General features: G+C 47.0%; 1 protein-coding gene across 1 annotated transcript; it reads left to right on the top strand.

Moving 5' to 3' along the window:
• Nucleotides 1-1163: 1163 nt before the first annotated feature.
• On the top strand, nt 1164-11387 carry ARRDC5 (arrestin domain containing 5; the record flags this gene model as incomplete). Its single annotated transcript, XM_080675424.1, has 3 exons — nt 1164-1416; nt 2743-2942; nt 10833-11387. The coding sequence occupies 3 exons, from the start codon at nt 1164-1166 to the stop codon at nt 11385-11387; spliced, it is 1008 nt and encodes a 335-aa protein (XP_080531550.1).
• Nucleotides 11388-14546: the final 3159 nt, after the last annotated feature.

Genomic DNA, 14546 nt, shown 5'->3' with positions numbered 1-14546 from the left:
CTTTTGCTTTAGTGTCACTCCCACTTAGGCACCAGCCCACGTGCCAATCAGGCACCAGGAATAACCAGTAGGGTACAAAGGACCTCAATTTCCCTTTTACGAAATGATACATTCTTGAAGGTCAGTAAGATGTTCGGCAAACTTTTATTGATCTCCCTGGTCCAATCAGGTCCTGGATCCAGCAGATATTGGTGGACACAAAGCTTACTGAGACAAAGTCCCACCCTGGAGGCACTTCCCATTCAATGGGGCAGACACAGGCATAAAGAGAAATGTCAGCTGTGCAGGGAGATGGGTCTTCATGGTGGTAACCATGTGTAGGTAGGACCACACAGTGCTCCAAGCAGCTTCAATTCACATCAGATTTCATGTCCTGGCCACACCTTTAATCTTTTTTCTAACACAGACTGGGATGAATATAGAACCATTAAAATGAAAATGATTGTGCCCTAACCGGTTTGGCTCAGTGGATAGAGCATCAGCCTGCAGACTGAAGGGTCACAGGTTGGATTCTGGTCAAGGACATGTACCTTGGTTGCGGGCACATCCCCAGTAGGGGGTGTGCAGGAGGCAGCTGATTGATGTTTCTCTCTCATTGATGTTTCTAACTCTCTATCCCTCTCCCTTCCTCTCTGTAAAAAAATCAATAAAAATATATTTTTAAAAAATGAAAATGATTGTGTCTGACCCTAAAACAATGTGTGAATCCTGAGAGGCACACATAGCAAATTTGGGGGCCATCTGATGGGACAGAAAATACCTCTGGGCTCATTTGCTGTGCCTCTCCATCTGTACATAGAGCTCACAACACCTACCTCAGCAGAGTGGTTGGACAAATTCTTCCCACCCAAGCCCCTAAACCTCTGGCACGGTGACAAGTGTTCCCTGTGTGGCAGGAATGTTGGCGTCTTATGGTTGTTCTTGTTCGCTTGCTTGTCATTTTCTAGGAAAAGGTGTTCTTTCCCAGGCTACCATTTTACAAACCAGTGAGGACTCCGGGATTCCCAAGATGCTGCCTCCCTTCCTCCTGGTCATTGGGGATCCCTTCCCAGAACGCTGGCTGGATGATGTCACAGACAGGTGACCTCACTGAGGCCAAGGAACCCGGCATCTCAGTGGCATGGAGGAGGGGGGAGGATGTTTCTCCACCCGCCCAACCTTCCATGTCTGTGGTGAAGTCGATCGAATTAGTGCTGCCCAAGGATGCAGTCTACCTGGCCGGCTCCTGCATAAAAGGGCAGGTGGTTCTAACCCTGAACAGCACCCTGGTGGACCCCATTGTGAAGGTGGAACTCGTAGGAAGGGGTTACGTGGAGTGGAGGGAAGAAACCGGGGCATCCCGTGATTATAGCAGAGATGTTATTTGCAACAACAAGGCCGACTATGTACACAAGTCAAAGATGTTCCCAGTGAAGGGTAAGGATGAGGCCAGCAGCCAACCCTATACATAATAGAAACCTGGGTCTGGAAGGTAAACACATGTTAGTCAGTCAACAAACCCCAGGGATATCAGAAATGGGCAGAGATGTGGCTTCTCCCTAGGAGGGAATCCATGTAAAACAATGACCATCAGATACACAAAAATAAGATATAAGGAGCTGGTCATGGGGTCTTTCCAAAGAGGTGACAACAGAGCACAAATATGACTGATGGGAGGGTCAGGATCCATGCAGACATATAGGGGAGGAACAGCAAGATGCCAGATCTTAATACTCAGCAATTATGTGGCCTCTCTGGGTCCCAGTTTAGCCATCTGGAAAGTGGAAATAACAAGTCCTGCCTCGTGAGATTTCTTTGAGGACTTAATGACTTAGTGGCTTAGATAGTGCGGGGTATACAGTAAGTGCTTGATAAATGTTAATTTTTTTCAACCAAAACACTCACCTGCCCAGTACCACCCCAGCATTAGGCACCACCCCTGCTTCCCCATTTCCGAGAGACTGTATTCCCCCACAAAAGCATCAACCTTACGCCTGCAATAGGTTCATTCATTTATTTCACAAACATTTAGTGAGCACCTGCTGTACACAACACTGTGCCAGGTGCTGGGGATACAGCGAAGAAAACACACATGGTCCCTGGTGTCACTGGGTTGCCTTCAGGTGGGAAAAACACAATCATAAGAGGGTTTTGGGAGAAATGCAAAAAATAAACAATAAGGTCACAGAAATGGGGACAGTGTGAGTTTCTCCCTGGTCCTCAGTCTCCACTCAGTCAATCAACAGATACTAAGCAACTACTGTATGCTGCTGTTTACAGTGCACTGAAGACTGAGCTCTGTGAGGGCAAGGACATTTGGCTGCCTTGCTCACTGCTGCAAACACTGCCTAAAACAGCCTCTGGCATACAGCAGGGGCTCAAGATGTGTTTGTTGAATGAATCCCTCTAATTCCCAGTAGCGGGATTCAGAAGCCATGTCCTCCTGGGGACGGAATCATGAGGACCAGTTCCCCAGACCCAGGCAGAACTGAGAGAGTCCCTGCCATTGTTTTGGAGCAACCACACCAGTTGTATCACCCACCTGGGGCACCCCCTTCCAGCCCCCCTCCCCAGGCCGAGGCCTAATGTTAATGGGCCATTCAGGTCCCTAAAAGCACCTAGCTCAGCCGAGCTCTGGGACAGGCAGGCCAGGTCCAGAACAACCTCCCCAACCAAAGCAATAACTAAAGAGGAAAACAAAATGGAAAAAAAAAAAAAAAGCTTCTAGAACCTTCTGATGGCATCGGTGTGTTTTGCTTTCAGATAATTGGTTAAGTGCAGGCAGCCACACCTTTGATTTCCATTTCAACTTACCTCCCAGGCTTCCTTCTACCTTTACCAGCAAAATTGGCCATGTCTTCTACTTCGTGCAAGCCTCCTGCATGGGCCGGGAGCACATTCTAGCAAAGAAGAGAATGTACTTGTTTGTTCAAGGGACTTCAGACTTCCGCAGAGAAAACCAGGTAGTAATGGGGAAGGAGCGGTGGTGGGGCTTGTTCCTCAAAGCTCCAGGGAGGCAGGGGGCGTGTGTGTGACGGAGAAGGCCCTGGCAGGGAAGAAGGGAACGGTGTTGGAGGCTCCCCAGGCCCAGTGAGTGCACAAGTGTGAATCAGGACAGGAACTACGCCGTGGGACTCAACTGGGGTGATTCAACTGGGCAATGTTTGGGGACATCTGTGGTTGTCACCACTGGGTGTGCTCCTGGCTTTGGTGGATGGCCCCCCACAGGGAACGATCAGGACCCAATGTCCTGGACCCTACAGTAAGTGAAGACTGAGCCGAGGTCACCTTGTCACCCCCTGGGTTAGAGAGAGACTTGGACACTCAGTGCCTCTTTGTGGGCTCTGAGCCCTCAGACAATGCAGGTGGTGTCCCCCCCTCCCCCCAAGAAGGAAGGGAAGGGGGTGGCCTCCATCCCAGGGGAAGGAAGGGCATGTGGCATCAGTCTGCCTGAGCGGAGAAGGATTTCTGGGTGGTTTCTGGAGGCCCAGGTGCAGAGGCGGAAGTTGGGCGGGTAGAGGAACGTTGACCACAGTCACTTCACCTTCCTGGGGACTCATTTGCTACCAGTGTGGTGGCTCAGGGAGCTGGCATTTTCATTTTTGAGGTCCTGATTAAAATCCCAGACCCCCCACCTACCTGCTGTGTGACCCTCTAGAAGTGACCTTGCCACTCAGTGTCTCCTTGTCCTCATCTGGGAAATGAGCAGAGAGCCAGTGCCTGCCTCCTAGGTCATGGAGGGAGTAATGAGTGGAGTTAATGCAAGTCAGTCCGGGGCTTCACAGAATGCCTGGCAAGGGGCAGGAAATCTTATCACTGTTGCCAGCTCCTGTATTGTTATCTGTGTGACAAGGGGGTCCTTTATAGTCCAGCCAATCTCATGGGATGGTTTTGGGAGGCTGCCAGGAGAGGTAGATGCTTGGAGGGGTGGATTAGCCCTGGGATGAGCAGATCTAAGCTCAAGGCCTGCTTAGCCACCTGCTCCCTGTGTGACCTTGAGCAGGCCATGTCTCTTCTCTGGGCTCCCTTCAGAGGCAGTCTGCAGCGCCGAGGGCACAAGGCAGGAGCTGGGGACAAAACACTGGTGTTGGGTCCGGCCCTGCTTTATATCTCCGCCACCAGACTCTTCGTGAGCCAGATAGCCTTACCAGCACCTTGCAGAGCCTATATTTTCCTGATCTGTACCATGGGAATAATGAATAACGATAATAACAGCAACACTTCCCTCAGTGGGTGCCTGTATGGACTGCTATGCACCCAGCACAATGTCTACACATAGGAGGCACCCAGGAAGTGGGAAGAACTAAAATCGATATCATAGCAGCAAGGAGAGTTATCACAGATAAGTTTTGAGAGTATGAAAATACTGTTTTCTCCAACTACTCCGTACTGTTTTAACCAAACTGGTCAAGGGAGGCCTCTTGGAGGAGGTGACATTTTAGTAGAGAATTGAAAGAGGAGAGGGGGGAAGCCATGGTGGTAGAGTGTTTTAGGCAGAGCGCACAACCTGTGCAAAAGTCCTGAGGCAGGATAGAGTATATGAGGCAGGGTGAGGGCAGGAGCTGGGGGCCAGGCAAGAGGCAACTACTCTGATTCAAGTAGAGGCGTAGTCTTAACCCCAACAGTCTGTCCTTCTCAGAGCAGACAGAGGGAGTCAGGTGATGACCTTCCTCTGCCCACAGCCCTCCAGGGTGCCTACCTTCCTTGGGGGAAAAGCCCAAGTCTTCTCCACGGCCCACAAGGTCCTGCATGACCAGCCTCCATTTCCTCTGTCCCTTCATGTCCTCCCTCTCGCTCCGCACCGCGCCCTCACTCTGCTCCAGCCACCCGGGCCTCCTCACGGTTCCTCCAACACACCAGGCACAGTCCTGCCCCAGGACCTTTGCACAAGTTGTTCCCTCTGCTTGGAACACTATAATGTGACCTTGCTATCCTTCTGATCTTTGCTCAGAAGCCATGTCTTCACCCACCTGCATTGCCGATGGTGGAATAAACGGCCACAAGCCCATGCAGGGCAACTTAGCTACATCTATCCATATTAAAACGAACGTGCACTTTGCCCCAGTCATTCCCCTTCTAGAAATTTCTCCTACTGATGTTCTTTCACATGTGTGACACGACTCCCCACAGCACTGTCTATAGTGGCAAAAAAAATTGTAACGTCTAATGTTTGTTGCTTAGGGAATACCCAGTCAAAAAGACATATTCTATGCGGTAAAGCAGAAGAGACAGACAGACAGTGACGGAATGAGGCAGCTCCCCTTGTCAGGATCTCCAGGTCACTGGGATGAATGAAGAAAGCAAAGTTCAGAGCAGCAGGCCTAGCCTGCCACTGTCAATGGTGAAAACAAATTGCTTCCTTGCAGGAAAGAGAACAGAGCAACTGGCCACAACCCTGCATCTTCGGAGGGGGTAGGGGAGCTGGAAGCAAAGAAACTTTCCCCTTCCACTTTTTATTTCTAAGCTTTATTGAGATGTAATTCTCATACCTTATAATTCACCCACTTAAAGTGTACACAGAGTTACGCAATCATCACCACAGTCGATTTTAGAACATTTCATCACCCCCAAAAGAAACTTTTGCACCCCCTAGCTGTCACACCCGGCCTCCCTTTGCCCGGACCCCAGCTCCCTGACAACCGCTAACCCACTCTGTCTCTGTGGATGTGCCTGTTCTGAACATTTCACAGAAGTGGAATCACACACAGTGTGGCCTTTGGTGTCTGTCTTCTCTCACTGAGCGTCATGTTTTCAAGGTCCATCTGTGGTGTAGCGGGTGTCAGTGCTTCACTCCTTTTTAAGGCTACATCAGTGCACGGATGGGCTGCATTTCGTGTATCTGTTCACCCATTGACGGACACTTGGGCTGCTTCCTTGGTTATGGTGAATCATGCTGCTGTGAACATTCAGGTACAAGTGTTTGTGTGGGCGTGAGCCTCCCTTTCTCTGGGTGGATTCCTGGAGTGGAATTGCTGGGACAGATGGTAAGGCTGTCGCACCTTTTGAGGAACTGCCTGTTTTCCACGGCGCCATCTTACCTTGCCACCAGCAATGCACAGGGTTCCAATTTCTCCACACCCTTCCACTCTTTGTACCTTTAGAGTTTGGAAGACATGACTCATCCCGTCTTCCAACACTCAGTACCATTTGGGAGAGGAGCTTGTCCTAGAGTCCCTTCCTAACTAGCAACTCTAAGGGAGCCCCCATTCCAGCTCCCCTTATCTCATTATTTCCCCCATTTGCATCCCATCACAGCCTCATCACTGTCTCAACCAGAGATGACGTGGTGTGTTTCACACGTACCATTTATGTCCAACTCCTCAACCAGAGCAGGTCTTCATTGCTATGGGTTTTCCCTAAACTTGGCACCAAGTAGATGCAAATAAAAACCAGTTGAATGAATGAACCCACCTCCCAAAGTTTCATATATGCTGAAGAAATATAGGGTTCCAAAAAAACTCTCAGGTCTAAGAACTCCAATGTTGGCTTTGCATTGGAAATGTTACTGGTCAGGCGTGGAGGTCTCCTGGACCACCGCTGGTTGCTCTACACACCTCCTTCAGGGCCAGGACAGAACTACAGCCTTGGCTCTGAGTTAGAGCAGGGAGTTCCTTAACACCTGCAGGGTCCTAACGCATGCCACGCAATTTCGAATAACAGTAGAGGGATTTAGAACCTAAACTCCCTGCAACCAGCCTTCCTAGAGAAAGGGAAGCATGTGAAGGCTAAAGAGAAGTAGGGGCCACAGGCAGAGGGCAGGAGCTGAGGTCCAAAGGGGTCGCGGGTCACCCGAGGTCTCCAAGGGAAACACAGTGGACCTAGAGTAGTGCTTTTCAAATCTCAGATCATGACCCATTAGTGGGTTGCAAAATCAATTCAGCAGGTTGCAAACACATTTCTGTAAAATGAAAGAATAGACAAGAGTCTTGCCGCAAAACCAAAATAAGAAAATATCAATGTTGTGGGTTGCAAACACTTTTATATATATATAATATGTATATACAGTATATATATATACACAGCGTATATATATATAGAATATATATTTATAAAATCATTTCTATATTTTTATATATGAAGAAAGAATAGAGAATAAAATAAGTAGAATAGAAATATCAGAAAATGTCAGTTTGGTGGGTTGCAATAGACTTTAAGTGAAAGAATAGAATAGAGTTTTCCAGAAAAAAAAAAATTTGGTGGGTTACAACTAACTAATTTTTATAAAATTTTTGTTTTATATATAACAAAACGATAGACTAAATAGACTAGAAATAACAAAAATAAATCCAGAGGATTGCAACCAACATTTTTTAAATAAATCAAATAAGCAGAGTAGAACAGGAAATATCAGCAGGCATGTAACAAGGATAAGCAGAAGTTCATAAACTTGCTTCTCTTTCACCGACCTAGATGGAGATGTACATACAGATTTGTATTCTTTGCCTCAGTGTTAAAATCTATGTTTTAACTGTGTGTTTTTTTTAAAAGGAATAATATAAATACTGTATGTGGCTTGCAAAGTCTAAATTATAATTATTATCAGTTCCTTTACAGAAAAAGTTTGCCAATTCATGCCCTAGAGAAACTCGTGGTGTAAGCCCAAGAAAATTGTCTTCAGGCTGCTTCTTCTAGCATTTTTATGATATCAAACTCATGGAAAAATAGAAATGTCCACCATAGGAAATGAATAGATTATTTTGCAACACACTCAGTTGCATTCCTGAAGACCAATGAACCAGAATGGCAGGCACCAATGTGAATGCATTTCAAACACAGAATATTGAGCTGGAAAAAGCAACTTGCTAGGAGACATATGCAGTTTGACTTATTTAAAATATGGGGAAAAATAGATGTATTCCTAAATAATGTGAAAATTCTCTGAGAACCACAAATGCCAAATTCAGTTCATGGCTGGCTGCGCAGAGGAGAGGGAGCAGTGAGGGGAAGCCCACAGAACACATGAGATTTCAGTATAATAGGTAATGTTTTATTTCTCAAACGTATTGGAAGATACATTTTAGGTTTTTATATTATTTTATGATTATTATTCTTTACATGCTTTTTCCCTAAAACAATATATCTTAGTTAGGTCCCTACACATACACATGTGCAGGTAAAAGAAAGTGATTACTATAAAATTCAGAATTGGCCCTAGCCGGTTTGGCTCAGTGGATAGAGCGTCGGCCTGTGGACTAAAGGGTCCCAGGTTTGATTCCAGTCAAAGGCACATGCTGGGCCGAAACTGGTTTGGCTCAGTGGATAGAGCGTCGGCCTGCGGACTGAAGGGTCCCGGGTTTGATTCCGGTCAAGGGCATGTACCTTGGTTGCAGGCACATCCCCAGTGGGAGGTGTGCAGGAGGCAGCTGATCGATGTTTCTCTCTCATCGATGTTTCTAACTCTCTATCCCTCTCCCTTCCTCTCTGTAAAATATCAATAAAATATATTTAAAAAAAAAAAAAAGGCACATGCTGGGTTGCAGATTCAATCCCCCCCCCCCCAGTAGGGGACGTGCAGGAGGCAGCCAATCAATGAGTCTCTCTCATCATTGATGTTTCTATCTATCTCTCTCCCTTCCTCTCTGAAATCAATAAGAAAAAATATATATATATATTTAAAAAATAAATAAAATTCAGAATTATTGTGCCCTGGCCAGTGTGGCTCAGTTGGTTGGGCATTGTGCCATGCACCAAAAGATTGCCAGTTTGTTTCTGGTTCAGTTCCGGTCAGGGCACATATCCAGGTTGTACACTCGATCCCCGATGGGCAGGAGGCAGCCAATCAATGTTTCTCTCTCTCTCTCCCTTCCTCTCCCTATAGAAATCAATTTTTTAAAACTTAAATAAATAACATAAAATTCAGGATAGTTGCATTCTGGGCATATATGAGGAACTTTGGCGGGGGGGAACTGGCAAATTCCTACTTCTTGACTTGGGTGGCTGTTATAAGAGGGTTGGCCATATAATAATTCACAAGTTTATACATTTGTTTTGTGAAGTTTTCTGTATCAGAGTTGTATTTTTTAATAATGTTTGGGTTTTTTAAAAATGCATAGATATAATAAACCCCAAATTCAAGATAATGCTTACCTCTAGGGAGAGAAGAGGTGATGCATTGAGGAGGGGTCCACGGGGGCTTCAATTAAATTGCTGATGTTTTATTTATTTATTTGTTAATCCTCATTAGAGGTTATATTTTTTTTCTATTAACTTTTAGAGAGGGGGGAGTGGCAAAGAAACAGAGAAACATAGATGTGGCAGAGACATATTAATTGGTTGCCTCCTGAATGCGCTGCACTGGGGCCAAGGATCATACCTGCAACCCAGGTACGTGCCCTTGACCAGAATCCAACCCATGACCCTTCGGTGCAGGGGCTGATGCTCTAACCACTGATCCCACCGGCCAGGGCTATTTTTATTTCAAACTGTGGTAATAATACATAACATAAAATTTGCCATCTTAACCATTTTTAAGTGTATAGTTTACATAGTTGTGCAATACTGGTGTTTTATTTCTTTTTTTTTTATTATTGATTTCAGAGAGGAAGGGAGAAGGAGAGAGAGATAGAAATATTAGTGATAAGAGAGAATCATTGATCAGTTGGACACACAAAGGATTGGGCCTGGCAACCTGGGCACGTGCCCTGGCTGGGAATTAAACCGTGACCTCCTGGTTCATAGGATGATGCTCAACTACTGAGCCATGCCCACCAAGCCTGTTTTATTTCTTAAGTGAACAGATCTCTGAAACAAATTGGAAGAAGTGATAAAGCAAGACATGGAAGTGCTGTTCTAGTAAATGATTAACAACCTGCTCTGGTGCAAGACAGCCCTAATATATAATGTTTGCCAATTTCCATGGTGTAAATACTCCCATCACAGTCAATTTCAAGTTACTAACCTCATGTCACTAGTGGAAAGTTTGAAGGGACTTTGCAAGCTTTTGTAACACTATTCTCTATCACTCTGATGCTTAAAGGGAATAAGCATGCAGGCAAATTCTAAGCCCACCCACATTACATCAAGACTTTTAAATATTATCCACAAATCAAAAAAAGATGTAACTCAAGCCACACATTAAATATAATGTATATGTGACTTTATTTGCAATCCAGCAGCTGAGTAGTAGACATAAGGGCTGCATTTTGAAGCATTTATTTTAACACATTACATAATTCCAACCCTAATTTCTTTTCATGATTCAGAGCCCATCATAGTTCCTCCTTAAATCTGAGCAACTTGGGTAAACCTTAGTCTTGGGCTTAGATTGTAAGACATTCCCTTTTTCCCAGAAAACCAAGGCTCAGAGAAGTCAAGCCATTTGTTCAAGTTCACACAGCAAATGAGTAAGGGAGCTGGGGATAAAGCTAGGATCTTGTGGATTTCTTAGCCCTATCTATATATATAAAAGGCTAATATGCAAAGTGTCCCCTCGGGAGTTTGACCAGGAGACTGGGAGTTCGATCGCTTGCTATGACGTGTGCTGACCACTAGGGGGCGGCACAGAACGAAAGAAGGCCCCCGCTGGAAGGCCCCAATCGGCCCTGATCACCGGCCAGGCCTAGGGACCCTACCCGTGCACAAATTTCTGGCACCGGGCCTCTAGTTTTACATATAAGGAAATTGATACTTAGAACGGCAAAGGGCTTTGATTAAAGGAAGCTGGGGGGTGACTCCAGGCTTTTGGCTACAAAATCCCCAAGATTCTAGATTCCATCTCCATGCCTTTTACTAGGAAAGTCCCAAAAGGATCAAGCCTTAGAAATGCTAAAATAGTGGGATGTTAGGCAGATGAGTGGATCTCGTGGTCACAGTGCCTCACAATTTTTCATTTCCCCCAACCCCACCCCTCCTAGAGTCCCCTGTTTGTGGAGACTGAGAAGAAGGTCTCCTACAACTGCTGCAGCCAGGGCACCATCTGCGTCCAGATCCAGATGGAAAATAACACCTTCATGCCAGGGGAGAGGGTCCTCTTCACCACGGAGATCAACAACCAGACCAGCAAGTGCATCAAGACTGTCATCTTCGCCCTCTACACCCACGTGCAGTACGAGGGCTTCACACCCAAGACGGAACGGCGGTCACGGGTGGAGAGCTGTGAGCTGCTCCGGCAGGAGGCCAACACCCAAATCGTACCCTTCAACACCACCAAGATCGTCAGCATCTTCAACCTCCCACCGGTTTTGTCCGTGAGCAGTGACATGCAGGAAGGAGAGATCATGAGCACCCAGTACGAGCTGGTCAGCACAGTGCACCTGCCCTGGTCCCTGACCAGCGTGAAGGCCAAGATTCCCATCATCATCACCAGCACCCCCCTGGACTCAGACAGCTGCCAGATGCAGGAGGGGGCAGGCAGTGTTAGCCATGAGCAAGGATTGCCAGAATTAAGTGCCCAAACTTCTAAATATTAAGAGCTTTATCACTCTACCAGCAGCCCTTTCTTTGTCTTGCACAGATGGGTTTCACATGAGTCTGGTGTAGGGAGCACATTATCTAAACCTCCCCAAGCTCCAGCCTTTTGGGCACCCACTTCTCCCATCTCCAGAGAGTTCACCACCAGGAGGGGACAAAGGGAACTGACAAGCCTTCCAGGACCCCAGCTCCAGACCCATCTGGAGTCTTTTTTAAAAAAATATAATTAATTTCAGAGAGGGAGAGAGAGATAGAAACATCAATGATGAGAAAGAATCATTGATAGGCTGCCTCCTGCACGCCCCCACACTGGAGATTGAGCCTGCAACCCAGGCATGTGACCTGACCTGGAATCAAACCCCAACCTCCTGGGTCATATGTTGATGCTCAACCACTGAGTCACGCTGGTCAGGCCTCACTGGGGTCTTTTGGTGCCTGGACCAGGGGTCCTCATCCAGGGGTGGTTCTGTCTTCCAGGGGACACTGGACCATCACTTGGGGAGGGGGTGGTTCTGGCACTAAGTCGTTGGGACTTAGGGATACTGCTCAATACCCATCGTATCCAGGAAGGCCCCAACCCAAAGACTGACCCACACCCAAATGTCAGGAGTGTGGAGGGAGACCCTGGGCTGGAGCAATTCAGAGGGGAAGGTGTTGAGTCCCAGGACTGCATCTGTAGGCCTCTTACCCACATCAGCTCCTGCCCCTCCTCCACTCAGCCCACCTGGGCTCCAGGGCTCCCCATAACCGAAGTCCCCCCAGCCAAGGGCATGCATATCTGCATGTCCAATCCATCAGCAAGACATAGGGGCTCCTTCTCCTAAATCTACCCAGAATCCTCCCATTTCTCTCCACCTTGCTTCCATCCATTCATCATCATTGCTTACCTGGACCAGTGCAGTGACCTGCACATGGATCTCCTGGCTCCTGACCATGTCTCCCTCCCTGCAAATAAAATCCAGGATGCCCACTTAAATTTGAATTTCAAAGGGACAAAAAAATTTTTTTAGCATAAGTACGTCCCACACCATTCCTGGGATATACCTTTGTTTTAAAAACCTCATTCAGCACTAGCTGGTTTGGCTCAGTGGATAGAGCAACGGCCTGTGGACTGAAGGGTTCTAGGTTCGATACCAGTCAAGGGCACATGCCTGGGTTGCAGGCTTGATCCCAGTAGGGGGTGTGCAGGAAGCAGCCAATCAATGATTCTCATCATTCATGTGTGTCTCCCTTTTCCTTCCTCTCTGAAATCAGTAAAAATACATTTTAAAACTTCATTCATCCCTGGCCAGTGTTTCTCAGTGGTTGGAACATCAGCCACACACCGAAGGGTCTTGGGTTCAATTCCCAGTCAAGGGCATATACCTGGATTGCAGGTTAGATCCTCTCCCTGGTTGGGGGGTTGGGGTGCAGTTAGGGGGTTGGGGTGTGTGCAGGAAGCAACCAATCGATGTGTTTCTCTCACATCGATGCTTCTCTCTCCCCCACCCCTTCCACTCTCTAAAAATCAGTGGAAAAATTATCCTTGGGTGAGGATTAACAGAAAAAAAAACACAAAAAACTTCATTCATTGTTGGTCTGATATTCCAATTTAACTGGACAGCCTGGATTTTATCTGACAATCCTATTCCCCAAGCAACTCAAGTACTCTTCACACAAATCAGGCCACCTTACCCCTTGACTTAAAACCTCCATCAGGTTCTCACAGCAACTGCCTTGGCCAACAAGGCCCTGCATAGTCAGGAATGGAGAAATGGACCAGAGTGTGTTCCCTTTGGCTAATGACTCTAAAATAGTTCTCCAAGCAACCACAGGCTGCAAAATACCCACACTTGCCTCACCCATGATTCAGGTAGGAGGCATACACACTTGAATAGCAGCCTTCCTCCCCAGCCCTTGGAAGATTCCAGAAGAGAAAGTGGGTAGCTCCAACTGAACCACTGTTTTAAATAAAACTTTGTGTGTCAGGGGGCGGGGCGGGGGGGGGGGGGGGGGGAGAGACAGAATCAATAGGATGCACAGATTTAATTATTTTTTTTTATCTTTCGGGGAGGTCGAGGGAGAGGCCCTTCATAACCACATTCTTAGGATATCTACAAAAGAGCTAGTTGGGGGGTGGGGGGCGGGCCTGGCTGCCGGTGCTGCTGGGCTGGGGTGGGATGTACCCCTCCTGGCTCAGGTATGTGATCTTCCCTTTGCAGAAGACAAAAGGGTCCACCCCTAGGGTGGCATCATCTGGCTGTTCCACTTCCCAGAAACTCACAAAATAGCTTTTTTGGGGGAGGAAGGGGAGATGGGGATGGCCTTGCCTTCCCTAATTGTCCTCAGCCCCAGCCTGAGCATCCTCGAGGCTCCGAGGCCAAGTCTGGGCCATCCCCATATCCTCGAACCATGTCCAGAGGGCTGTGTTCTTCAATGCTGCAGAGCCAAGGCCCAGTCCCCTGCCTGCATCTAATCCAGACCACGGGCACTGCAAAGGCTGTGTCGTTCGGGGCTGTTTCACCTCACTATACTATCCCTACTTCTGCTTTAGGGCAAGTGATTTCTCCTCTCTGGGCCTCAGTTTCCCGATCTGTAAAATGGAGAGAACAGGAATATTCACCTCTAGGGTTTGGAGGACCTCGTCGCCTCACTGTCCTTGTCTTCTTATTATCTTAGGCTTTTTATTTGGAAAAATTCCAGTCCTATGGAAAAGAGTTGAAAGACCGATACAATAGACACGTGATCTTCCCCCCTCCGTTCTCCAATGGTTGATGTTGACCATTTTCCCTCTTCCTCTCGCTCCCTAACTGCTTTGAAGTAAGCTGCAGCATCATAGTACTTTGTTGCGATGCTTTGCGCTCCACCCCGTATGCTAAGAATCAGAAGTTTCTCCGAGGAAAGGACAGTACCATGATCACTCTCTGGGCTTTCACAGAGGCAGCACAACCATCTCAGGTCTGTGCTCCATATTCCAATTCCCCACTGTCCCACATATCTTCATTATTTTAGTAAAATACACAATACATAAAATTTACCATCTTAATCATTTTTAAGTGCACCGTTCAGAGACAGTAAGCACATTCACATTGTTCTTTTTGTCATTGTTCTTGTTAATCCTCACTTGAGGATATTTTTCCCATTGATTTTTAGAGAGAGTGGGAGGGAGGGGAAGAGAC

The sequence above is a fragment of the Plecotus auritus genome, assembly GCF_963455305.1.
Source record: "Plecotus auritus genome assembly, chromosome: 6".
Classification (NCBI taxonomy): Eukaryota; Metazoa; Chordata; class Mammalia; order Chiroptera; family Vespertilionidae; genus Plecotus; species Plecotus auritus.
The sequence above is the reverse complement of the archived record's forward strand: the minus strand, read 5'-3'. Positions and strand labels throughout refer to the sequence as shown.